Genomic DNA, 26,855 nt, shown 5'->3' with positions numbered 1-26,855 from the left:
GGAGCTAGCAAGCATGGTTCCCTTGGTTATACCTGTGTGTGTCCAGGGGCAAAGCAGCCAGACTTTTCAGGAGGGTTGAGAGGTCCGGGTCTCCCACACACACTCCTCCTCGGAACCCCCAAGGGCTCTGATTGTGTCTCGGAACTGGAAGAGGCAGTGCTGCCCCGCCTCTCCCCCAGGCCCGCACCTTCCTGCCTCTGTTTACTAAGGGCAGGGACCGCCTGGGTTGGCTCCTGCCCCCGGGACAGCCCCTCCGTCAGCTCTCTCACCCATGTGCTAAGAACGTCGCACTGAGCCTGTTGGGAAACACTTGTCCTGCTTCTCACATTAATTGCCATTTTCGCCACTATTAACGTGGCAGCGTGTGACACCTTATTACAATGAAGGCCCTGTTTTGACCAGGCTTATGCTTGGAGACATCATCTGTGGCACTGCTTGGTGGTGGGCTTAGCAGCCCTCGGGTCCTCTAATTTATGCCTGCGGGGCCCTCTGGGCTCTGGGGCCTCAGAAAAGGGCTGATCTGCAGATGTCCAGTGGTCGGGGGTGGTGCTGAGCCTGGGGGTCCTTTGTGTCTCAGTCGCCCAGGAGCAGCTGGTCCCACTCTCACAGATGGCCAGGCCCACCCGCCTCCCTTGGTGCCATTTGCATGCAAAGTCCCTACAGCTTCCTTACTCAGTCTGGAAGGCTTTTGTTCTGGTCCAGGCCCCCTATTGAGATGCAAATGTCCCTAGACCCATGGAACAGTGTGACAGCTGACATCGGGTTGATGGACATTTGAAAGCAAGACCCTCTGGAGTTAGAATTCCTGTGAGATGGAGTGGGGTGTGTATGTGTGTGCAGGCGTATGAGTGAGGGGAGTGATAGAGAAAAGAATCAGGTCCAAATGGGAAGGTGTAGGGAGCCATCGAAGGTTGTAGGTCCCGGGTGTGTGTGTGTGTGGGGGGGCACTGAAGAGGTTAGTCAGGTGGCCGTCACGAAGAAGAGGCCTAGGAAGGAAGGCAGTTTAAGCAGGGAGACTGGTTCCCGTGAGGGGCAGTCTGATGGTGGAGGCAAGGGCTGCTGGGAGGCCACGCAAGGCCGGTGGCCAAGGAGACCAAAAGAGGAGGCACTCGAGGGCTTTGGGAAGCGCCTGGAGCCTGGCTGGCCGGCCCTGGCGGAGAAGAGGGGAGAGTTGGCGAGTGAGGGTGCGGGGAGCCCCGTGGACCTGCAGATACTGTTAATAAAACTACAGGGCACCATGGCTTTTCCTGCAGGGACTCTGTGGGAGGTTAATGAGCACCACAGAGGCTGGCGACGCTGGGTCTAAGGTTTCCCAGACTGGAACCAGGGCCCAGAGTAGCAGGATGACACAGGACGCAGGGCCCTCTGCACAGGAGGTTTGGGGTGGAGGAGGGCACGCCCTTCAAGAGAGTGCCCCCAAAGAGGAAGGTGAAGGACCCCCCACACGGGGAAGGACAGCATCACACACGGGGAGGAGAAAGGCCAGGGTGCTGAGAGGGCAGGCACCAAGACCTGGGAAAAATGAATGAAGAGCCAGAAGGAGTTCACGCTGGAGAGGAAGAGGTGGGGGGCCCCGTGTGAGCTGGCACCGGCGTCGGTCTTCCTCTGTGCGCAGAAGTTGCACAGAGGTGGGGGGGGCTCTCTTCCTTCGTCCTGGAGACAGACCCGCAGTCTGAAGCGGGGCTCCTGGCTGGGAGTCCTAGAGCTTCTAGTGCAAAGGGGCCCTCACAGTCTGCACGCCCCTCCCAGGGCTCCCAGGACCCTCAGCTCTCCTCCCAGGCTCTGGGCTCTAGGAATGCAGTGTCCTTTGCACCTGAAAGCTGCAGCAGCCCACCAGCCCTGCAATGCCACCCTCTCCCCACCACCAGTGAGGAAGGGTCAGCTTCCTGGGGCTCTCGTCTGATTGGCTCCTTCTACTACTCTTGCTCCCCTGTCCACCCCTGCAGACGCGGGGTCTCTCTCTGAAGGCCTCAGGCTGTACTGCATCTCGTTTCCTTTATTTAGCCTGCACGTTTATAGATATATATATAAAAAAGCCCTCTGCCTCCCCACCGTGGAAGGAGCCCAGAGCAGCCAGGCCTTCCTCACAATGCTCTCGTGAGAACCACCAGAACCACCTCCCGAGGAAATGTCCCCAACGGCCCAAGGTCCTCCAGCAGTGCTACCTCCTGATGGTCCCACCGCCCCCCATGGTGCCACCCCGGGGCCCACTCTGACCTTTGGGGGTTGCCCACATTAGTCTCAGCCCATGGTACTATGCAGGTCCACACACCGCTATCCTTGCTACACAGCTGTGACAAATAGAGAGCTCTTCATTGAGGACTCAGGGAATCCGGTGGCTGGCCCCTTGAACTCTTAGCCGGTTTATTCTCACCTCCAGGGAGCCAGCAAACAGCAGGTCAGCATCCATCACACGGGAAGGACCAGCACCTTGCAAGCCTGCCTTCCATTATACTTGCTCCCCACAAGATTGATTTCCAGCCACTTCCTGCCTGAAATTGTGAGAATTATTAGTTCTTTGTGTCCGACGTTCCCCAGCCAGAGCTGAAAATTCTCAGCTCTTCTTTTCCTCTTTTATTTCTTTTTGAAGCCTGCCCAGCCTTGTTATAAATGGCCGGCACAACTTGCCAGAGCTCAGGCTGTGGGTTCAGGAGCTCAGGTCTTTACTCCTGGGATAAGATACTCCTGATGCCTCCGTTGCTGGGGACTGGAGTATCCAAAAGTCAGGCCACGTGGTTCCTGCGAATCACAGGGAGACGGACTGGGGCTTTGCTGGAGTGCGTCTGGGAGGCACTCCCTGTCCCCCTCAGAATTCGCTCCCAGAAGGCAAGGCTGATCACCCAGGGAGCACATGTTGAGAATGACCAGGCGAACGCTGCAAGCTCAAGTGGACAGCACTGAGAGCTATGGTTGGGTTTAGGGATGCATCACCCCACGAAGCTTCCCCCCTCACCCCGCCTCTCGCCCCACGGCCCTCAGATTTGGATTCAAATCTGCTTGCACCATCACCTGACTGCTCTCCACCCTGGAAAGGATGGGGAGGTCACTGGCAGGTGGCAGGTGGGCTCGGCCATGCCCCTCCCCCGAGGGTCTGGCTGCGGGTGCTGCTGCTGGCAGGGACACAGCCGCTGTGGAGGCCCTAAGCTCCTGGTGTTCTGTCTCCTCTGGGCTGCAGGAGGTGGACATTTACACGGTGAAGACGGAAGAGCTCTCGTTCACATCTGCGTTCTGCCTGCAGATCCAGCGTAATGACTACGTCCACGCCCTGGTCACCTATTTTAATATTGAATTTACCAAGTGCCACAAGAAAATGGGGTTTTCCACAGGTAAGCCGCCTACGGGCTCTCCAGCCTCTTCTCTCCTCTCCCAGCCTTCCCTGGGGCTCTGCGGGGAGTGACCAGGGCTGGCCTGGCTGTGGAGGGCGGGGAAGGGGCCAGGAGTTAGCCAAGATCCTCATCTGACTTCTCATGAGCTTTCTCTGGCCGTGGGGAAACTTCCTGTCCCCTACGCTTCGGGCTGCCCAAGGAGAAAGTGAGCAGAAGCGCTGGGCGTGGCCAGAGCTGAGCTGAGGCTGAGGCAGGAGGCGGGGCTGAGGTTCTTCCAAGGCACCTTTGCTCAGTGGGTTTTTACGGAGCATCCTCTGTGTGAGTGGGTGAGATGCCAACTTGAATACGGTTTCTACCACTGCCGTGCCGCGGGACAGGGCTCAGCCCCAAGCTGCCTTCATTAAACCCCTGTCCGTGGTCCGTGTCCCCAAGATACCACCGCTCACTGGCTTCGGCCCCTTCCTGTTGCTGCAAGAAAATCCTTGAGACTGAGTCATTTATACCAAATAGAGCTTTCATTAACTTTCATTAGCTCATGCTTCTGGGGACCGGGAGGTCCAGGAACGTGGTGCCAGAGCTTTCTCGCTGCGTGACAACATGGTGGAGGGCTTCGCAGGGCCAGATGGGGCAGGTGTGCTGGAGAGAGCTGGCTTCTGCCATGTTGGTCCATTCGTCCGTTCCTGAAGGCAGAGCCTTCGGGCCCCAATCATTTCCCAAAGGTCCCGCCTCTCCACGGTGCCACACTGGGGACAAAGTTTCCAGCACCTGCAGCTCTGGGGGACGCATTCCAACCACAGCACCCACCCAGCCCCTCTTCAGAGACGCCTTACTGCTTGCAGTCCATCAGCCCCGATTTCTTATCTTCGCTGATGGAGGACCCAGGAGCTGACCCCTGCCCACCTCTCCAGCCTCAGCACAGGCTTTGTTTCTCAGCTCAGGGGTTCCTGGGTCCCTTCTTCCCTTCTGGGCCAAGGGCAGGGGTCCTTCCCAGTCTCCCTAACAGCCCCTGTGCATGTCTGGCATGGTGACAAAATGCAAGTGGTACAACAGGGACCAAGAATCAGGGGACAGATCCTGAGCCTCCCCCATCCCAATCCCACTCCTCAGAGGCACAGATTATTAATGATTCTTTGTATTCTTCCAAAAAATGTCAGTGGCTACACAAGCACACACACATACCTTTCTTTTTCTTGTGAAATAGCTGTAGATTCACAGGAAGCCGCTAAAACGGCCCACAGGGTTCCGTGGACCCTATACGTAGCCTCACCATCGGTGGCGTCTTTTGTAACTAGCACAATACTGAAACTACTCCTCTTTAAAATCAGAGGCTGAGTCATGCCAGCCACTGCCCTCTGCTCCCTTTTACTTATTTAACAGCACATCTTGGGGAGACTTCCCTGGCCTCATGGAGATATCTATTTTCTTTTCGTAAACAGCTCTGCAGGATTCCAGTGTCGGGTGTGCCATCACTTAGTCAGCCTTGCTTCTCTTTGTTTGCATCCCTCAGTTGCCCCTATTAAAAGGGTCACCTCTTGTTCATCTCTGCTTCTAGAAGTTTCCTTTGCCTTCCAAATGTGTGGGCTCCATTCTCTCTCTCCATGACCTTGAGTTTGCATTGATCTCCCAACAACAGATGTCTGTTCAGTGAGGAATTAAGGACATAGCTCCTGCCTTTGGGAGTGTGCTCATGCTTATTTAAGAGTCTTCCTAGCCGGCGCCGCGGCTCACTAGGCTAATCCTCCACCTTGCGGCGCCGGCACACTGGGTTCTAGGTCCGGTCGGGGCGCCGGATTCTGTCCCGGTTGCCCCTCTTCCAGGCCAGCTCTCTGCTGTGGCCAGGGAGTGCAGTGGAGGATGGCCCAAGTGCTTGGGCCCTGCACCCCATGGGAGACCAGGAGAAGCACCTGGCTCCTGCCTTCAGATCAGCGCAGTGCGCCAGCCACAGGGCGCCGGCCGTGGCGGCCATTGGAGGGTGAACCAACGGCAAAAGGAAGACCTTTCTCTCTGTCTCTCTCTCTCGCTCTCACTGTCCACTCTGCCTATAAAAAAAAAAAAGAGTCTTCCTGGGAACTGGGAGTGTGTGGTCAGGGGGTGAGGGGTCACGGGGTGCAGGTGTGTGTGGAGTTGGTGGTGAGGAGGTGAGGCAGAGCCCTCCTGTAATTTGACGATGGACTGTCCACTTCCCAAGGCCGTGATGACAATGATCCATTAAAAAAAAACACATTTATTTATTTATTTGATAGGCAGAGTTACAGAGAGGTGGAGGCAATGTGTGTGGGGTGGGGGAGGGTCTTCCATCCGCTGGTTCATTCCCCAGATGGCAGCCAGAGCTGCGCCAATCTGAGGCCAGGAGCCAGGAGCTTCTTCCAAGTCTCTCACGCAGGTGCAGGGGCCCAAGGACTTGGGCCATCTTCTACTGCTTTCCCAGGCCACAGCAGAGAGCTGGATCAACTGGGACCAGCCGGGACTTGAACCGGCACCTATATGGGATGCTGGCACTGAAGGTGGTGGCTTTACCCACTATGCCACAGTGCCGGCCCGACATTGATCCATCTTTAGCCTGTGGACAGAATGGGCACGTGACTATTTCCTCTGAGAAAGGTTTTTTCTACAACCAGTGTCTCCAGACCACTAAGGCCAGTGCTTTAGCTCACTTTTTGTTGCTGTAATGAAATACTCAAGAGTGGGGAATTTATAAAGAATAGAAGTCTATTTGGCTCTTGATGCTGGAGGCTGGGAAATCCAAGAACTTGGTGCTGGCATCTGATCTGCACCTGATGAGGGCCTCGTGCTACACCCTGACACGGCACAGGGCATCCTGTGGTGACAGAGCAAGGTGCTAGCAAGGTCTGGCTTCCTCTAATAAGGCCACTAATGCCATCAGGGACCCCACCCCATGACCTTCCAGAGGCCCCACCAGCCAATACCATTGACATAGGTACTTGGGGCTTTAGCTGCCGATCCACGAACTCCTGGGGACACATTCAAACCATAGCAACCAGAGTCATCTGGTCTCCATCAGCCAGGCCAGCACTGGTGACTCCCTGCCGAAGACCAGAGCCTCCTGATCTAGGCCATTATCACCCGCTATTCGTTTAGATGAGGCCCAGTCAGTGAGCTCATCCACCCCACACTGAAGGAAGGGTGAGACAGCTTCGCAGTGGTGAGGGAGTGGGGCCAGCGAGGGAGCAGAGGTGGACTCTGCTCCAGGGCTGTGGCTATGATTGGATGCTCAGGATGGAGCCACAGTGGCTGGCTCTGCCCCTCCCATCCCCAGGTTGATGCGTAACCCCAGCCGTGCCCTGCTGCAGGCGATGATGGGCAAGCGTACTCTGGAAAGCTCTCTGGGTTTCCAAAGAGTGTGCTCCAGGCCCTGTAGCTGTGAGCCAGGGCGGGCTTTCCTTCCTTTAAGACAATCTAGGTCCAGTCCCCAAAGCCAAGCAGACTGCTGGGCCGCTGTCCAGAGATGGCGTCCCGGGTCGATGGTAGCAGGGATGATATTCTACGTGGGCCTGGGGAGAGGAGGCTGGGTGAAGCTCAAGTCCAGAGTCAAAGAGGTTGGCTCTGGGCTCCTAGAGGAGGATGAAAATTTGCCCTCAATGTTGAGGTTTCGAGAACCCACTGGCTCATGTCCTCCCTAATCTTTGGTTACATCCTCACCACGATCCCACCCAGCCTCAAACCCTAATATGAGCCTGCTCCTCTGACTCTGTCCATGCGGTTCCAATGCTGTGCCCCTCCCCTTTGCACGGAGTCCCTCAGACTTGGGTTCTGAGAGGACATGTGGGGGTCCTACAGTGCTCTACTTCCCATACCTTGGCGCAGTGTTTCTCAAAGGCTGCTCCCTGGACCAGCAGCATCAGCATCCCCTGGAAACGTGTGATACACGTACATCTCAGGTCTCACCCCCAACCCACTGAACCACAGACACTGGGAGGCAGCCCAGCGTCCGGCGTCCGAACAGGAAGCCCAGGTGACTGCGGCGCACGCTCAAATTTGAGAAGCAGTGCTCTGGACGTGATGGCTGAGAATCTGACCCATCTGGGTTTCTTCCCCCTAGAATTGGCCCTTCTGGAGGGGCAGTTCCGTCCCCTCGAGGAGGAGTACCCTCTGGTCTCGCCGAGATTTCCTGCCTTCTGGCTGAGATAGACGCCCCTTGTCCGCAGCAGTCCCATGTGGGTAAAGACCAGGGGAAGCCGGCCAGTTAGTGGGGTGTGGTTTCCAGGACAGACTTCTGAATGGTTTCTGTGGGTTGGGCAGTGGGCTATGCTCAGACCGTCTACACGCTGACCACCAACGGAATAGTTCCTTTTGTGTTCTTAAATTAATACCTATTCTAGGTTCGTGATATACCATTGTCTTTGGGTCATGCATGGTCCATTTTTTTGCTTCTTTATTTATCAATATAAGGAGCACCCATGAACGCATCACCCAACTCAATAACTGTAATGTAAATGTTATTATTAACTAGAATGTAATTAGCAACTAGAAGAGAATTTATTATTATTACTGTTAGAATGTAAATATGTTTGTTGTTAAGCAGTAAATTGTTATTAATTAGAATATAAATATTAAGTAGAAATACCTTATTAATAGCTGCAATATTATTATATTTATAATTAATAAATGTAAATAAGTGAATTTATATCCACATAGTAAATCTCCATGAACCCACCACTTAAAGACTAAATTGCTACCAGTACCTTAGCATCTGCCTGGATCCTCTATCCCAACTTTTCTCTACCCAATAAATATCCCCTCTAGATGAACTTTATCCTACATCTAGTGCTCCCTGTTCCCTGATTATTTAGCATTATCAGATTTACAAATATACTTCAAAAAGTTTGAGGAAAATCGAATTAGATGATAAGTTCATTTTGGTACAAAAAAATGAGATCCGTCCATCATTTTTTCATAGCACACATTCTCCGGGAGACTTCTGGAGGGCCCTCCTCTGTGTGAGCCTAAACCAGGTATGGGTTGGGTGCAGCTGTCTTTGGACTTGGTGCACAGTGTAGCCTGCAATGTGTGGCTCCTCCTCAATGGTCCCAAACTGGGTTTTCCGTCTCAGCCCAGCACTGCTGGCTTTGGGGGGCCCATTCAGAAGCACATCACATCACCGTATAGCCCAAGAACCATCTCTGCAAATGGGCTCTGAGCTCAGGCAGTCTCTTTCCAGCTTTGCTATTCTGTGACCTTGAGTCATTTTCTAGGTCGAAGATGCTGCTTCTGGGTATATAGCTTTTATTATCCAGAAAGCTTGGGAATCCCCTGGGGAATACAATTCCAAATGTACCGCTAGAAAAATTATTGTATCCTAAAACCAACAGCCATTTAGCATTGAGAAGGGAAACCAGAAGCAAGATGGCATGCACTTCCCAAAAGCACTACAGAAAATCTTGCTAGAGGCCTGTGCCATATGTTCCCACCCCATCCTTGAACCCAGGCCCTGCCATACTTTGTCACCATTTAGCTGAGTGTCTTCTCCTTTAGCTGATGGGATCTACAGGGGGCAGGGCTAGCACGCAGGAAGGGAGGGAGGGGCACACAAAGCCAATGTTCATCTTGGTTGTCGTTTTCCAAACTTAGCACCAGACCTGGCACAGGATAGACATCCTAAGTAGAAGTTTGTTGAATGAAAAAAGGAGTGAATGAATGGAGCACACACTTGCATGTGGATTGCTGTGGGAGTTCTGGTCATGCTCACTTCAAAACAGAGAACAAAAGCTGTTCTAGAACCTGGAGAGACTGGGATGAGGCGGAGGCTTGAGGGAGGCGCAGAGGAAGGCTACGTCAGAGCAGGAAGCCATCTTCATAACAGGAAAGCTGTAATTCAGTTGTTCATTCTGGACGGTTAGAGACTGTGGTGGACTGGGGAGGGAGAGCCTTGCACACCGCTGAAGAGAACGCTGGGTGTCTTTGTAACCATCTGTGGGCTCACCACCGCACACAGCAATGTTCTAGATGCTTCCCCAGGACACTCTGGCTCACCAGGCGAAGGCAGCATTGCTTTGCAGGCCAGAGCCACAGCTGATGGATAAATGAAATCCTAGGTCACTTATGGAAGGCTTAAATTGGTTCAGTGCTATCCTAACACGTCATAGGTGTGGTGACCCTACAGTTTGCCTTTCAAGTAAGGACACTTTTCAAGTGAAAGGGAGACTAACAGGTGTAACACCAGGAAAACACCGGGACTGTCCCAGGCCCAGCAGGAGGTGTGGTTCCCCCCTTTGGGTATGATGTTTCCCTTTAATGTCTCATCACATCCTCACCACGCCTCAGGAGATAAATGTTGAGACCCATAATCTACAGAGGCAGAACACGAAACCAAGGGCAAAGTGGACACTGGAAACTGGGCGCCTGGTTGCCCAAGTAAACGTCTGTCCCACTCTGAACCCAGTGATGTCATGAGCTGCACAGCAGTTCCAGCCAGGGCTGTGTCTGTGCATTGCCGGGGTGGGGGTGGGGCGTTAACTCTTGCCAGGCCTGCTCCCCTCCAGATCTCTGAATTCAGGTCTCTTTGAGTTGAGACAAAACCTCCACATTTTACTCAGTTTCTTCTGATGGAGAACCAGGATTGTGGAAACTGGTTTAGACAGTCCATGGCTTGGCCAGCGCCACGGCTCACTAGGCTAATCCTCCGCCTTGCGGCGCCAGCACACTGGGTTCTAGGTCCGGTCGGGGCGCCGGATTCTGTCCTGGTTGCCCCTCTTCCAGGCCAGCTCTCTGCTGTGGCCCGGGAGTGCAGTGGAGGATGGCCCAAGTGCTTGGGCCCTACACCCCATGGGAGACCAGGAGAAGCACCTGGCTCCTGGCTTTGGATCAGCGTGGTGCGCCGGCCGCAGTGCGCCGGCAGCGGCAGCCATTGGAGGGTGAACCAACAGCAAAGGAAGACCTTTCTCTCTGTCTCTCTCTCTCTCACTGTCCACTCTGCCTGTCAAAAAAAAAAAAAAAAAAAAAAAAAAAGACAGTCCATGGCTAACGGACTCGGCATAGAAATGCGATGTTTGGAGAACTTCTTAACCTTTCAATGTTGATGTCGAGGAAAAAAAACCATTGTTCTCCAACCCAGAGCTGGGATGTGTTTTTGGGGCCCCTGTCGGAGGCAGGCTCCAGGGCTTGATGATGGGCAAATCTGAGTCACTGATGTCCCCGGGTTCTCAGAAGGCATCTGATTAGGTGCCAGAGGAGGCTGTGTAAGTCCCCTTGCAGGGAGGTCTTTAGGAAGGAGAGAGACACCTGTCTGAGCTGGCGTGGGTGGAGTGGGGGCGGGAGTGCTGTCAATCACACACCACCAGAAGGTATCTTGCGGCCGTTTATTTAGAGGGAGCTGGGAGCAGGTGGACTTTGCAGGGAGCAGTAGACTAGAAAGCCTGGCTGTGCTGGGGACGCAGGGCCAGAGAGGTGCCTCTCCCACCTTCGTGACCTTCTTTCCCCCTCCAAATGTGCAAGCTGCGCTTTCTCCCCATGACCTCCGGTTTGCACTGATGTCCCAGATGTACACATTGAAGGCTGCTCGACTCTCCATCCAAACCGCTGACATTTGATCAAGCCCGTTCATTGCAAAGGGCAAAGAAATACAGACTCCTCTTGGAGTTTCGGAAGATCTTAGCGGCTGCCTGCTCTGACCCTGTGCATAATAAGCCTTCAGCAGTGGTTCCGTGAGTGTCTCCACAAGTGGACCCCAGGTCTGCAAAACACACCTACTTCTTCCTGGTGAATTAAAAATCTGCTTTTGGTAATCCCCATTGACTAATCTTTGCTCAGCCTCCAAAGCCATATAGAAGACGCCTGTAAGCCTTTCTGTGTGACAGTTTTATATTGTATTCTCCCCAAGTCTTCTCACTGTGAGCACTGGTGCTGAGCAAAGAGGCAGTCCTGGTGGAGGAAGGAAAGATACCGCAGTATGAAGAACTTTCCCCCACAGGGGTTCTTCTCCAGTCTGTAGGTGACCCATTGACGATCCCAATGGAACTGAACATTTGATGGGTACAGTGAAGCATCGTAAGGTATCTGCTCCTGGGGATCTTACTTCCGTATGGGTGGATGGGATGCTGTACATGCAGCAGTGAGCAGGCTTGGCATGAGCTCTGGCCTCATGGAGGCTGCAGCCCTGTAGAGGAAGCAAACAACTGGGGGGCGGAGGCCAAAGCATCCCCAGTGTGCTAGACACCGTTCTCACACAAGCTCAGGATTCTCTGGGGGCCCCTCCTCCAGGTTTGGGTAATTGAACGAGGTTTCCCAGAGGAAATGACCTTGAGTGAGGAGGAGCAGAGAGGCTGGTGAAGGAGTGAGGGGGAGTGTTCCAAAGCCAGCTGCTGCAGAGGATGGGGAAGACGGCCCCTAAGGCAGGAGCCCGCACACTTAGCTGGGGGAAGATACCAGGTGCGCAGAGCTGGTGGGTGGGGCTCGCTGGGGCAAATGCAGAAGTGCAAGCATCGTCACGGCTTTGGGTCAGGCGGTGACCAAGCTGGGGGCCGGCACTGGTGCCTCGAGAATCCTCCTTCATCTCTTCTGACCCAGTTAGGAAAGCACGGTTGGAACCTCACAGCAGGCCTGGGCCAACGTGCTCGTTCAGTTCAGGGCCCAGAGCCGCGGGCAGGGAAAGCCGTTTGTCGGATGCAGCAGCAAGTTCATGGGCAAACGGAGGAGCTGAGGGAAGTGGTGTAGCTGTGGAATTTGCACAAAGCTGTCGTTTAAGGGGAGACAGGACGGGCTGCTCTGCCAACCTCTCCCCCGCACTGTGTATAAGTCTTCACCCTGTGGAACAGTGCCATTTCAGGAGTTCATCTGCGCTACTGAGATTGGCTGGAGGCATTCGTCATCGCTCCTTGGTATGGAGTTGGTTTCTCCTCTGAGCCCGAGTGTTGGTCAGCAGTCTCGAGTGGATGGAAATCTGGTGGAAAGAGAGGGCAGCGGGACTGAGTGGAAAGTTCTGGTGGGGTCTGGAAGCTTCCCCCTACTCAACAAGAGCGTTGGGTTCGGTGGCTTCACCGAGTCCCCTGGGAAGCCTGCACTCCTACATGGGATCCCAGCCTCCTCTTTCTGGAGACTTCTTCTCTGACTCTTCCCTCTCACCTGTCCCGTCCTTCACCTCCAGCCCCCGATGCCCCCTACACCCACTGGAAGCAGACCGTCTTCTACTTGGAAGACTACCTCACTGTCCGGAGAGGGGAGGAGATCTACGGGACCATAACCATGAAGCCAAACGCCAAAAATGTGGTGAGTACCAAGGCAGCCAGCCTCTGTGTGGCCGGGGCCAGCAAGGAGAAGGGGCCCGTGGAGCTCCAGGGCCCACCTGCCCAGGTTCTTGAGGGTCTTGCACACAGTCAGAGAAGTCACTGGGGAAGGCAGACGGTGGCCATGTGTGGATGTGACCAGGCGTAGTTCAGAGCCTGCCCCTGGCTCTAAAGGGCAGCCCTGGCCCCTAAAGACTCAGTAGTCTGCTGTGACCTCTCAGCCTTGGGGACAGCTTCCAGCTCTGCAATCAGGGAGCCTGAGAGTGGAGGTTGCTGTGTGGGAGGTGTCTACCTCATTTAGGATGAACAAGGCCAGGAGCTAGGAGTCTGTGGTGCCCTAGAGGATATTTGGCCTGTCTTCAGCAGTCCTGGTGGACTGAAGACAAATCTGATTCTCTGTGAGCAACCCTGGCTGTGGACACGTGCACTAAACATCTACTGAGTACTCAGAAGGTTGTGCTGTGGAAGATTCTAGAACCCCAGGATGACGTCAGAGGGAATATTTTTATTTTAGAACAGGAAGAATTTAGGTTAGGCATCAAAAAAACTTCCTGTGAGGATAATGAGGCGCCAGATTCCTGAGGGCTGTTCCGGGGAACTTCTTTGCTAGGAAACCTTGAGGAAACTAGGGCTACCCATCCCCGGGGCACTGCGAGGCAGCCCAAGGCCAGGGAGGGGCTGTGAGCACCGGCCCAGACTAACGCTGGGCCTCTTTGCTCTCTCTCTCTCTCTCTTTGCAGCGAGACCTCGATTTCACAGTAGACCTGGATTTTAAGGGACAGCTGTGTGAAACATCTGTATCTAATGACTACAAAATGCGTTAGCACATGTGGGAAGCCGCAGAGAGCGAGCGAGAAAAAAAAAAAACCTCTCACTTCCATCTGCCGCGCTGTCCCAAGGAATCCTGTTAGCAGGACTACACACTCGAAAACCAGAGTTAGCAACTCTGCCTTGAAGATTGGGGGCCCGGCCACGGACAGAGGGCCCTGGGCTCGTCCGCTCTGCCCCGGGAGCCCCTCACGAAGGCTTTGCTGGCGCCAAGAAAGAGCAACCTCGTGTGCTGTGGCCGGGGCCCCGAAGCTGGAAAAGAACCCGTGTATCCCCCCTTGTCCTCCTTAACTGTGACTCTTTGCATGCTGCAGGCATCTAGGACAGATTGCTCCCACTAGAACCTGGAGACTTGGTGTCTTTGATAGCATAAGCCAGATTATCTGTCTGTGCGGTGGTGTGTGCGTGCGTGTGCGTGCCTACAGCATCTACACTAGTTTATCTACCCACAGACGCCTGTATATGCATGCATATACGACCAAGTGGGTATTCTCCGGAGGGTCGTGTGCGTGCGCGTGCGTGCGTGCGTGTGCGTAGAACATATATTACTCTCAGAGGAGATTCTGTTGCTTTCGAATAGGACTTTGTTTTGTGATTAGTTGCCCCTCCCCTGCCCCTTACCAGACGTTAAGCAGCTCTGAAACGTTCTCTGTACTAGCTCTGGTCGTCTTTGCACTAGACCGTGGCTCCGAACCCTGAGCATAGGACCACAGACTCTGTGAGCGCCCAATAAACACACATGAGAACGAAGCGATGGGAAGTCGTGCGTTCCTGGGGCTCAGAGCGGGAGGGCAGTGGGAGCCTAAGGGAGCAGCAGCTCCCTGTGTCACAGCCAGGGAAATCGGGGCTGGGCTGTGAGTATCTCCCCTGCGCACCGTCAGGGTCCCGGTGAGAAGAGCCTGGAGCTGGGGCAGAAGCTCAGGTGCTCCCCTAGAATGCTCCAGAAAGGGAGGCCACGGACAGACAGCCTGGGAGCACCCAGCAGCCCAGAGACCTGTCGGAGGACATCCCGCCTTTGGGGAGGAATCCCTGTGGGATGGACTTGCCGAGTGCTTGGTCAGGCTGCTGGAGTGTTCGGATTTGGGTTTGGTTTCAGCTGCTCCCCCACCTCCTCCTCTCCCGCCCCCTTCCCCTCCTCCCCCTCATCCATCTTCCCTCCTCCTCCCCCTTCTCCCTCTCCTTCTCTTCCTCCTCTTTCTCTTCCCTTTCCCCTTCTCCTTCTTCTTGAGAGACAGAGAGAGCGAGGGCTCCCATCTGCTAATTCATGCCCCCAAATGCCCACAATGACTGGAGCCAAATCTGGGAGTCAGGAACTCCATTCTGGTCTCCCATGCAGCTGACAGGAGCCCCGTGATTTGAGCTATCACCATTGCCCCCTCCCTGCCCAGGGTCTGCAGAGTCCACACTAGCAGGAAGCTGGAGACGGGCGTTGAAGCAGGGACTCTGATAGGGGACATGGGAGTCTTGACCAGCATCTTAACTACGCCTCTGTTATCCTTCAGCTTCTGAGACCATCCGTCTCATCTACAAGGGGTCATAAAAAAATTCATGGGAAATGCCAATTATATATATATATATATATATATATATATATATATATATCTTTTAAACTGTGAATGGATTTGAAAAAAAAAAAAAACCTTGCCAACCTGAACTTATCTTTTAATTCCACTTTCCCACAACCTTCTTGAAGTCTCTCTGCACGTCACCTCCCCCTGGGAGAGACTTCCTAGATGCTGGGGCGGAGGAGGGGCCAGTTGGAGAAGGTGGGTGGGGCTGATGGGCCCTGGGAAGACCTGAAGCTTGGCAGTGCACAGTGGGGGAGTGTGGGCAGTGGTGGTGCACTCGCATGGTAACAGCAGAGTCCAGCGACAGCGGTCCTTACATTTCCATGACCTTCTGATGTCTATGTACTTTATCAGCGTCCCCAAAGTTCTGGGTGTGAGACGTGCAGCTATTACCATTATGACTTTGGTCCGCCAAAGCCCGGGAGGAGCAATGGAGGATTCTATCCATGGTCAACTGGGAAAAGTCCCACATTGCCAGGAGCCCAGGGGAGCCGGCAGGTTGAAGATCTGGGGGCTCCAGGCAAGCACTGCTAATCCTAGGGCTGGAGGCAGGGAGTAGGGCAGGGGCCAGGCTGAACAAGGGTGCAAGCATCAGCTCTCTGTGCCGCCGGGCTGCTGAAGGGAAGTCGAGGAGCAGTCTCCCCTACCCACTCTCAGTACTGCTCCGGGAGAATCGTAATTTCCCTCTGATTCAGAGGAAAATAAGCAATATCTGGTCCTACCACGTCCTGAATGGAAGTCAGTCTATTAAATGTGGTCTCTGCATCACAGTAGAGATGCTTTTAAAGATGACTTCACTTATGAAACCTATTTTCTCTTAGACACTTTGTAAAAAAAAAGATTGTTTATTTGAAAAGCAGAGAGAGAGAGAGAGAGAGAGAGAGGGATCTCATGCACTGGTGCACTCCCCAAATGCCCACAACAGCCAGGGATGGGCCAGGCCAAAGCCAGGAGCCAGGAGCTCCATCCGGGTCTTTCACACGAGTAGCAGAGGCTCGGGGACTGGGGTCTTCACCTGCTGCCTCCCGGGGGTGCAGTAACGGGAGCTGGAGGCAGGTCCAGGCTCTCAGGTCCAGGGTATGGGCACCCATACCCTTAACCACTTAACCACTGCCAAAACATCTGCTTCCTCTCTCCTTTGGAGACCATACAATACCCAGGAGTGACTTTCTCCCTTTCTCAAAAACATCTCCCTTCCTTCCCAACTCCTCTCCAGACCTGCTCTGTGGAACCTCTTTTGTGAGCTGTGTGGGGGAGGGTACGTGGGCCACTCTGTGCTGTCCTGCCCTCCATCCCAGGCCTGGTCTCGCTCCCCCACTGGACCACAGGCTGCAAGGGTGGGGTCCTGCATGAGCAGAGCCGGGGAGCAGTGGCTGGTGACAAGGCAGCGGCCGATGCCAGCCCTTGCTTGATTTCCAGGGACCACTAGGTACTAGTCTCGTTCTTGGGAACCAGCAGCGTTTTCTTGGCTTTCATAAAAGCTACCCCATTAGAGCTGCCTCCCCTGGATGGATGCGGGCCTCCGTCCTCTCTCTGAGCAGAAACAAGGCTGTTGCCAGCCCTACCCAGTCCCCGTCTCTGCAGCCTTCCTCTCCTCGGGGCACTGCATCCGGCACACCACCTGCAGGTCCAGCCTGGCTCTGGGTCTCAGTGGCTGCCTGGAGTGTAGCCCATCTGCTGTGGTTTGAAGGCAATGTGTCCCCCCCTCCCCCAAAACTCGCACTGAGGCTTGGGGAATGCAGCAGTGTAGGGAGGTGTTTGGGTGGGAGGGTCAGAGCTGTCAGGAACGGATGAACGCCTTTCTCCCTTGAAGGAGCTGTTGCTCTCACAGGACCGGATCTGTTACCGCACGAGCAGCTTGAAACGAAGCAAGGACCATCTCGTGTCTGTCTCTTCCATACACGCCCCGTCCGTTCGCTTCCCGCCATGGGTTGGGGCAGCATGAAACAAACCCTCGCCAGTGCCATGGGCCTGGACTTCCCATTTGCAGAAGCAGGAACCAAAATCAACTTCTTTCCTTCTATTGGTATTTTGTTTCAGCAATGAAAACAGATGCCACCTCTGTGCTGTCCCTGCCTGGGGTGTGTCCTAGTCCAGTGGGCAGTTCCGGTCCCTGGGCACCCTCCTTGTCCTGCCTTCCCTCTGAAGTGGCGCTGTCCCCAACCCAGTCCCACACAGAACAAGCTCCTGCTTCTTGTTTTATTTTATTTTTTATTTTTTTATTTGACAGGTAGAGTTATAGTCATTGAGAGAGAGAGAGGGAGAGAAAGGTCTTCCTTCCGTTGGTTCACCCCCCAAGTGGCCACTATGGCCGGAGCTGCGCCAATCCGAAGCCAGGAGCCAGGTGCTTCTTCCTGGTCTCCCATGCGGGTGCAGGGGCCCAAGCACTTGGGCCATCCTCCACTGCCTTCCCAGGCCACAGCAGAGAGCTGGACTGAAAGAGGAGCAACCAGGACTAGAACCAGTGCCCACATGCGATGCCGGCACCGCAGGCGGAGGATTAACCAAGTGAGCCACGGCGCCGCCTCTGGGAGCTCCTTCTTCTTGCTACCACCCTTCCACCTCCACCCCTCGCTGCTGCACTGGGGGTCCCCAGCCTTGTTTCTGGGGCTGGCCTCCTAAAGGAGCATTTTCTCAACCTCTGCTACCTCCCTGGGGTCCTGAGTGACACTTCTCTGCACGCCTTGTTTCTGGGGACAGCCCCTCCGGGGGTCCACTCGAGCTGGCCTTAGACCCTTGGGCTATTACCTGTTGTACCAAAGCCTTGGGCTGTTTCTTAGGAGTTCAAAGATGAGCCTGACTGCTCAAAGATGGGTGATGTCTTCCATCTCTGCCTAACCACAGTGGATGCACTTGGCTCCAGGCCTGGAGGCTCCAAGGTCCCCATCCTGTTGGAAGGAATTAACCCCTTTTCAGCAAAGGCTCATACACAATGTATTCAGTAATTAAAAGATGAACCAACACGCATTCCTTGGCTGCAGGCACTGAGCTAGGGACCAGCAGACCAGCAGTTGGCAGCATGGTCTCTGACTTTGGGGTACCCCCTGGTTGCTAGTCTCTGGGAAGGCAGGGCCTGCTTTTGCCTTCACCCTGAGCAGTGAGGCCCTGACCCCATCCCTGTCACCAACTCCCGCTCTCCACGTCTGACCCTGTGACCCACCCACAGCTCCTCGCCCAGCTTTGCAATACAGCTTCCGCCAGCACAGGGGTGACTCGCGCTGCTGCCTTAGCTCATCTCATTCACTGGCACTTCCCTGCCATCCGTGCACTCCACCAGCGGTCCCAGCCTGTCATTGTCAGAGAATGGCAGTGCCGAGGGAGGCCGAGGACTCTGGTTACGTCAGCCACAGATCACGTCTCACAGCAGACATGCTTGAGGGACCCTCAGCAGTTGGCTGACACCTCGACCTCAAAGGCAGCAGGAGAAAGCAGGCAGAGAAAGCTCCTAGCAGGCAGGGTGGCTAGGCCCAGCCCCTGCCTTCCCCGCTTCCCAAGGCAGCCATCAGTCACTGGACAACTCTGCCACATGGCCTGAGTTTGGGAGTCAACAGACCTGGCGAAATCCCGGCACTGGGGTGGGCATTGAATTGTAGTGGGCTATGCCTGTGACACTGGCATCCCAAGTGAGTACCGGTTTGAGTTTGAGTCCCAGCTGTTCCACTTCTGATCCAGCTTCCTGCTAATGCACCTGGGAAAGCAGCAGAGGATGGCCCAAGTACTTGGGCCCCTGCACCTACATGGGAGGTCTGGATGGAGTTCCAGGGCCCTAGCTTTAGCCTGGCTGAGCCCCAGTCATTGCAGCCATTTGGGAAGTGAACTAGTAGATGGAAGACCTCTCCCCTCCCCCACTGTAACTCTGCATTTCAAATAAATAAATAAATCTTTTAAACAACCAAGAAATCCCAGCACTCCTGCTGACTAATGATGTCACTTTGGACAAGTCCCCTTATAGCTGTGAGACTCGATAGCTCGACCTACCAAAAGGAACTAACCGAGAGTGACATTAAATCAATTCAGGAGGTGTGCGGAGGCTGCGAAGTGCAATGGAAATCGCGTTCTGGTCACTGCTGTGATGAAAGTCTCACCTGCATAGCCAGGCTCAGGTCTGCAAGGCTCCCATGGCCCCGCACGGCGGCCGGCACTGCAGCCAGCGCTGTGGGGAGCAGCTGGCCGCGCCCCGGGCCGTGGGCTCTGGCCGAGTGTGAGGGCAGCGCCGAGGGACGCACACGAGGAGTTTGCGAGAAGTTCTGAGCAGAAGTGACCTGCTGTGTATTCTAATTCTGTAAAAGCTTCCAGACGGGTTTGTGAAGGTCTTCAAGGCCATCTCCGTCACTGGCAGCAACAGACGCGGGCCTCTGGTTAGAGCCAAGAGGTCCCAGCAGGAGTCTGGTGCTCGGTGAAGTCCCTGCTCAGCACGCTCCGCCTGCTTCCTCTGTTGGACAGCCCGGGTTCGAGTCCCAGCCCTGCTTGCTCACTGCACACCCTGGGAGACAGCAGTGGTGGCTCACGTACAGTACCTGCATCCCTTCCACCCACGCGGGGGACCAGGATTGAGTTCCTTGCTCCTGGCTTCAACCTGTGCGGTCCCTGGCTGTTGAGGGCATCCGGGGCCATGCTAAGTCTACTGCCTGCTTTGCACCCCACAGAGAAGAACAGGAAATTGTCTGAAGTGTTCGCTTGCCTTTGTAATTCAGCACATGCTACTTTTCCCAGGAGTCGTACTGCAGTCCTATTTAGTTTCCGTTAATAATATATTGAGTTTGTAGGCTCCAACGCATATGCCGGAGACTGGTGGTGGGGAATGGGCTGGGGACCAGGCTGAGAAGCGAATCTTTGATGGGAAGAGCAGCCACATAAACACCAGGGATTTGCTGGGCTGCATTTCATAGAAAACAACCAATCAACTCCCCACCATTGTAAGCTACCGTTGATGCGACAGAGGCGTGAGCCGCCGTGGCACTGAGTCAGAAGGCCCTAGAAGGCCAGCACTTTGGGGATTCCTCTCTGTGCCTGGGGGTAGAGGGAGTCTCCCAGGAGAACACCTGTGCAGGAGAGGAGCGAAGCCTGGAGACACGGACGGGGCGCTGCACACGCGGCTCCCGGGAGATCCGCTGCTGTGACACTGTCCCTGCCTGGCGCCTGGGGTGGGCACCGCTTGCAGACGCAGCGTGGGGTACGATCTCATTCTCAGCACCACGGCCCCAGCTGCAGTTCCAGGGGCACCCAGGAGAGCTAAGTGAGTGCTCCCCATCCCCTCCTCCCTCCCTTCCATGCGGAGGTCTCGGGTCCCTCCTATGCTGGGCACAAACACAGTGGTGACCACAGCAGACACCAGCCTGCCCTCCTCCAGTTTCACAAGAGTAACAAATACGCCCAAGGGGGAAGCGCAGAGGCCGAGGGAGCCAGAGAGGGCTCCGGAGAGGTGACGAGAGCATCCGTGAAGACACTACTTGAAACAGAGATGGGGCAATGGGGAGAGGGCAGGAGGGCAGGGGAGACACGGAGGAAGCACCCAGCAAAAACAGCGGGTGCCAAGGAATGCCGAGAACTTGGCAATGAAGGAGAGCCGAGCAAAGGGCTGGCTCCACTGACCAGAGCCTCATACACAGTGTCAAGGAGACGTGTGCCCCGGCAATGGGAAGACACGGAAGGATTTCACCCAGGACAGTGAGGACGAGGTCTGCACGGCACGCATGCTCACCAGTTGGTGAGCTCAACTCGACAGTCCCTCCCCCTGGGAGGCTGGCAACAGCTTTGACCCATTGCCTACTTGGAAAATCAACAGCGGGAAAGGTAAATGAATGTCCAGTGGGAGCTGCTTTGCAGGCCACGGGGAGAGTCGGAGATCTGAGGCTTCTTTAGGTTGCCGATGCTGAACCGGGCTTCAGTGCAGATTGCTTATTTCTGTACTGCCTCGCTCTCCTGCAAGGAGTCTGCTACAGGCCCAGGTGTGCAACCCTACAGCTCAGCTGTGCAACCCTGAGCTCATTTGCATCATTCTTTCTGGTGTCAGGTCACATTGCTCTTCCCACAAGGACTGCTCCCCCACCCCCACCCCCGCTCACAGGCTGTCATTGTCTGGGACGGGGATGGCCGTGGGTCGGGTCTGTGCAAGGCTGGATTTGCACAGTGGCTTGTTCTGCCGTCTTCAAAGCCTGGGCAGCTGTTTCCAGAGACAGGGAAAGCTTGGCATTGCTTTCAAGTCCTGGACACATCCTTGGTGCATCTTTCCGATGTTTTCCATGGGCCTTACTGGGTTTCTGACATTACGCCGATTGCTTTCTGGCCACGGGTGGTTAGCTCCGTTGGACAGAGCCAAAGGCACAGGCTTCAGGCTCACAGCTGAGCTCCATGGCCATGGAAGATGCCTGGAACTCCAGCCAGCAGCCTTGGAGATAAACAGTCCTGAAGTTCAAGTCTGGCTCTTCCGGCAGATGGCATTGAGACCTGCAGATTCCGGAAATCGTCCGCTCCTGAGTCAATTCTTTCCGTATTCAATGGGGAAGATAATAACACCTTTCTCCCAGGGTCGTTGCCAGTATGAAATGATACGGCGTCAGCTTGCCTGTGTGGTGCGTGGCTCACGCAGCTGCGGAGATGCCAGCGCTCCCTGTTCTTGGAACTGAGGGCCCCAGACAAATGTGCAGATGGCTCTGGGCTCTCCCAGGGAGACAGGGAGAAGCAGCTCCAAGCAGAACCCCTCCCTGCTGGAGGGCAGAGCGCTTGCTTCATGGGGCCAAAGCAGGGAGGTCCATGATCTTCTGTTGCTTGGAAACCATTCTGAAGGTGGACTTGGAGATGCCCGGATCAGAGATGCTGTATGAATTCAGAGCAGGGGCCAGGCTTGCAGCAACAGAACCCAGGGTCTGTGCAGAATGGGAACGGCAGGCCCCTTGCCTGTCAATGGCAGGGGCGTCCTCGTCCTACGGCATCCTAGGTGATGGCCACAGGGTCTCCTGAAATGGGAGGTGGCATGGAGCAGGGGTTAGGAGTGCAGACCCAGGAGCGCGAGAACGTTCTCCCAGCTCTGGCCATGTCACCCCACACAAGCCATATAGCCTCAGGTCGCTTCCCTGTAAACTGGCAGTGACCCTGCTCCGCACCCCGTAGGATGGCGGTGACGCCCGGTGTGTGCTAAGCCGCACCTACAGCAGCTGCTCTCACTGCTGTTCTCACGCTGCTACTCTGGAGTGCGTGAGGCTTGGGGCACTGCCAGCACTTGGGCACCATGGCCGGCGGGCTCCCCGTGCCCTCTGGGCCCATGCCCCTGCCCACAGCGTCCGTTTTGCAGCTGCCTCCTGCAGACTGATCTCCAGGTGGGTCGGCCGGCTCTGCAGCTCACGTTTCTGTCGGTGTTGAGTTCAGTCCCTGGCTCAGCACAGGTGCTCACTCGCTGCTTGCCCAGGGAGCAGGGAGATGATGGCTTGTTGCCCTGACCCCCGTACCGGGGTGCTTGGTGCCCTTCTTGCTCAGAGAGGTGACTTTGAGCTCTCGACTCCCCTTCCCCGGGCCTTGGATCCCCCCTTCTTCAAAGTGGAGCTTTTAGCCTAGAATAACCTCCAAGTGCCCACCCAGCTTCAAGAATCTGAGGTTGTCTGATTCAACGGTGCTTACGGTGCGGCCCTGGGCTCAGAGCTTTCTGACAAGATCCTGCCCCCCAACTTCTTAGCGGAGGGCAGAAGGGTCAGTGGGCTCTTGGAGGGGGCAGTTGGGGGTGGGGGGTGAGACGTGAAAGCTCACGGAGGAAATGAAGCTTGCACCAGGGCTGCAGAAAGCCACGGCGAAGGCCGGGCTGAGGAGCAGGCGGAGGAAATGGGAGGGCAGCCAGGACGCGGGACTTCCCTGGGGCCATGACGGCGGTTTATTAGTCTGAGACTCGACGGAGGCAGGCTATCTCCTGCAGGATCATTTTAATAACCGAGAGGAAATGGAATTAAGGATGCTGGCTGGGGGTGGGGGTGGGGGGGGAGGCTGTCCTGCAGGTGGGGAGTTAATTTGTCTCTGCTAGGGTTGCTGTTGATGATCTCTGATTGGATCCCTTTCAGTTGCCCCCGTGCAGGGGGTCTCTGGAGAGGAGGCTTTGGGAGGAGAGAGGCTGGGCATCCGGGGAAGCCAGTGTAGGGTGCCAGTGCAGGGTGACCACGGGATGGAGGCCTGGCTGCATCTAAATGCAAAGCCCATGCCCTGGCCTACGGGCGTGCGGCTGAAGACGACTCGGCTCTGCCCATCGCTGGCTTCGCTCTGGGAAGTCCTCATGCTTACTAAGCCTCAATGTCCCCAGAGAGTGATGTGGAGTGACCTGTAAGGGCCCCAGGGCTGTGGGCAGGCGGGGACTTCTGTTTATCCCTTCCTGTCCCAAACCATAGCTGCCTGTGCTCACTCCCATTCACAGAGGGGAGCACTTCAAGTTATGGATGACACAGACTCTAACTGGGCTTGAGGCTGGCAGTGTGTAATCCCCAGGTCCCTGCCTCACTCTGAGATACCGCCTTTCCTATGGCCCTGTGGATTGCATTTTATACAAGTCCCTGTTTGAGATTTAACACCTGCAAGTAATGGGTGGGCAAAGTTCCGCAGCCTGGATGCAAGCTGGACTCCGGGAAGGCTAAAATGAAACCCGCGGCCTGACTGGCAGCCACACACAGGACACAGAACCCCGGGGGGCTGGGGACGCATGGTTATGACGCCCCCTATGCTGTCCTCCCTCCTGCCTACCTGGTCCTGGGCCACACCCTCGCTGTCTGGTGCTGGGGCAGGGTCCCCCTTCCCAACAGGTCTCTGCCCTCTGTCTCACCCTCATCCCTCCACCCTGCTTTCGCCAGGCACATCTGCCGGTCTGACCCGTCACCTCCTGCCTGTGCAAAACCCTATAATGAGTCCTTGCCACCTATAGGATGGCGCTCACCTCCTTGGTGTCCCACAGAGGCTTTCCTGCTTGGGTCTCACGTCCGCAGATCCGCTCTCGGAGCAGCAGCTCCATCCTCCACCAAGCCACCGGCTCCAGAGCCCAGCACCAAGGCGGCTCTGGGCGAGCTCCCCCTCTCTGCTCTTCTTCTTTCCTGGGGTTATTCCAGATTCCACTTGGGAATCCCCTTTCCCTATCTGCCCAAGCCTCCCCCCCCCAGACTAATCCATAAATCCCTTGTTGGAATCCTCTTGTCCCCACATGGGGTCCTGCTCAATTCTTCGTGCTCTCTGCGTGACCCTCTCTCATTGCTGCCTGTTGGCTGGTTATAGCGTAGCCAGGTGGAAAAACCCAAAGGTTACGGCCTCACATGGATGCAACAGAGACACACAGGTCCCCAGACAGAAGGGAGTCTCTTTGGGTTGGCCAAGCCGAGGAGCCACGGTGGGCAATGACCACAATCCAAGGCTGCCCAGGGTGCCAGGGGTTACTCGTTTCACAGGGCTGCCTTCGAGGGAAGTTGTACACACGCATCAGGTTTTGAGGAGGTTCCGGGAAGCATTAACGTGCACATATCAGGGGTGCACAGTGCACATGCCCACTGAGGGGGATGTGTGTCCAGCAGGGGGGTCATGGTAAGGGTGGTCTGGCTTTCTGTGTCCAGAGGCTAAATCTGAGGAAGCAGCGGCTGCTGCTGCAGACTCCCTGCCTCAGTGGCTGTGTGTACTTCACGGCCTCCAGTCCATCTGCAAGGACATTGGGTGACCTTGACAGAAGTCAAGCAGGCTCAGCTGTTTGCTTTGGTGGGGGTGGGTGGGCTGGGGGGGCTATATTATTGTGTGTAGGGAGCTCCAGTGACATTGAGCTTTACATTGAGCTCCTTGATTCTTTTTTTTTTTTTTTTTTGTAGTCAAGGGTGTATTGCTTGACACATGGGCTCAGATTCCAACTTGGATGCTACCTACCTCTGGTCCTGAGCAGTAGGGCCGCAGGGATGACACTGGAGTGGCTTGTGTGTGTGGTCGCCTGTGCACTCTCACACGCGTGTTCTGAGTCCCCAGCCCCTCCTTCCCGAGTGTGCGCAGTCGGAAGGTGGCCACCGTTGGAAGCCTGGTCTGGGAGAGGCTGTGGAGCCCTGGGGAGGGCTCCGGGGACCTAAGGTGACAGAGGGACACTCTGCAAAGGTGATGCGTATCCTCGGGGGCAGCAGAGTGTTGCAAGGAGAGGCCACGCGGGCACATTTGAGGAGGTTGAGGCACAGGTGGGAGGGAAAACGTGGAGAAGCGTGTGGGTTGCTTTGAAACAATAAACTTTGGCTGCAAGGATCCATGACGATGGCGGAGCCAGTCCGCACTGAGTGGGCAGCTGCTGGGCGGACGTCTGCGCCGAAGTGTTCTTGGTGCACGGCTGTGGCTGGGCAGATTCTGCGAGTTTTTGTTACCAAGCCTGCGTGCAAGAGTCTCTTCCCCCTGACGTCCTGGCTTCATTTCCCCATTTGACTGCCGGCAGCTGTTTTCATTCCGACAACTTCCGTAGGTCGTCGGCTTTCCCGAACACCTGCCGCGAGGCCGCTGTGGGCACTCACTGGCTTTCTCTGAGAGCCTCCGGCCAGAAGGAGCCACGGAGGCAGAGACTCGCTGGCTTCAAAGAGTGCATCCAGAGTCAAGGGACTGTCCATGCGCATGTGAGATTTTCTACTTTGTAGTATTTTGCTCAGTTGTTGCTGCCACTGATAGCAATACTAATTTATTTAAAATAAATAAAATAAAATAAAGCTCTCAGGGCCAGTGTTGTGGAGCAGAGGTTAAGCCACTGCCTGTAACACCAACATCTCTACGAGTGCTGGTTTCAGTCCTGACTACTGTGCTTCCAGTCCAGCTCCCTGGGGAAGGCAGCAGAAGATGGCCCAAGTACTTGGGCTCCTGCCACCAGTTGGAGTTTCAGGCTCCTGGCTTTGGCTTGGCCCAGCCCCAGCCCCAGCCCCAGCCCCCGCCACTGCAGCCATTTGAGGAGTGAAAAAGCTGACTGATCTCTCTCTCCCTCTCTTTCTCTTTGTTGTTCTCTTTCAAATAAACAAATCAATTTTTAAAAATTAATAAAGCTGTTTCAACATGTAATTAAGTCAATGTCTTGCAGTGGAGCTTGGAGGAAGTTTAATATTATTTTTAAAAAATAAGATGGGGTAGCAAAGCTGTGGCACAGTAGGTTAAAGCCACAGCCAGCAGCACCAGCATCTCATATGGCACCAGTTCGAGTCCCAGCTGCTCCACTTCTGATCCAGCTCCTTGCTAATGCACTTGGGAAAGCAGCAGAAGGTGGCCCAAGTGCTTGGGTCCCTGCTCCCATGTGGGAGACCTGGAGGAAACTCCTGGCTCCTGGCTTTGGATTGGCCCAACCCTAGCTGTTGCAGCCATTTGAGGGAGAGAACCAGTAGATAGAAGATGTCTCTCTGTCTCCTTCTCACTCTCTCTGTACTTCTGCCATTCAAATAAATAAATAAAAATTTTTTTTAAAGATCAGTATGGGCATTTGGTGCAGGAGATAAAAACTCCACTTGGCATGCCTATGTCCTAGATTGGAGTGGTTGGGTTTGTGTCCTGGCTCTTTCCAACTTCCTGTTAATGCGCACCCTGGGAGGCAGCAGGTGATGGCTCAAGTACTTGGGTTCCTGCGAGAAACCAGGATTGAATTCCTAGCTCCCGATTTTGTCCTGGCCCAGCTCTGGCTGTTGCAGGCATTTGGGGAATGGGCCAGTGAGTGAAATCTCTCTCTCTCTCTCTCTCTCTCTGCTTTCAAATAAGTAAAATCAATACATAAACATTCTAAAAATAAGATAAAAAACAAATGTAAAGTAAATGCAAATAAATAAATAATTTTTTAAAAGCCTCCCCAGTTGATTTCAAGTGCTTCCAAGGTGAGGGCCCAGAGCCAGAGCCGTCACATGGCCTGGGTGGGCAGTGCCATTCTGGACAGGGCAGCTCTCCTGAAT

At 55.0% G+C, this 26,855-nt stretch overlaps 1 protein-coding gene across 2 annotated transcripts in view; it reads left to right on the top strand.

Annotated features, from left to right (window-relative positions):
• PRMT8 (protein arginine methyltransferase 8) overlaps nucleotides 1-14,143 on the top strand; it is a 105,269-nt gene extending 91,126 nt beyond the window's left edge. The window contains exons 8-10 of one of the 2 annotated variants that reach the window (XM_002712816.6): nucleotides 3,176-3,326; nucleotides 12,427-12,548; nucleotides 13,306-14,143. In XM_002712816.6, the coding sequence (XP_002712862.1) occupies nucleotides 3,176-3,326; nucleotides 12,427-12,548; nucleotides 13,306-13,389 (357 nt within the window). In that variant the 3' untranslated portion in view covers nucleotides 13,390-14,143. The remainder of the gene's footprint in view (nucleotides 1-3,175; nucleotides 3,327-12,426; nucleotides 12,549-13,305) is intronic. The other variant, XM_089303800.1, reaches the window with a different exon arrangement.
• The last annotated feature ends 12,712 nt before the right edge of the window (nucleotides 14,144-26,855 follow it).

The sequence above is a fragment of the Oryctolagus cuniculus genome, chromosome 9 (assembly GCF_051225735.1).
Source record: "Oryctolagus cuniculus isolate XC-2025 breed Fujian yellow rabbit chromosome 9, ASM5122573v1, whole genome shotgun sequence".
NCBI classification, from domain to species: domain Eukaryota; kingdom Metazoa; phylum Chordata; class Mammalia; order Lagomorpha; family Leporidae; genus Oryctolagus; species Oryctolagus cuniculus.
This window is presented reverse-complemented; position numbering and strand designations above follow the sequence as displayed.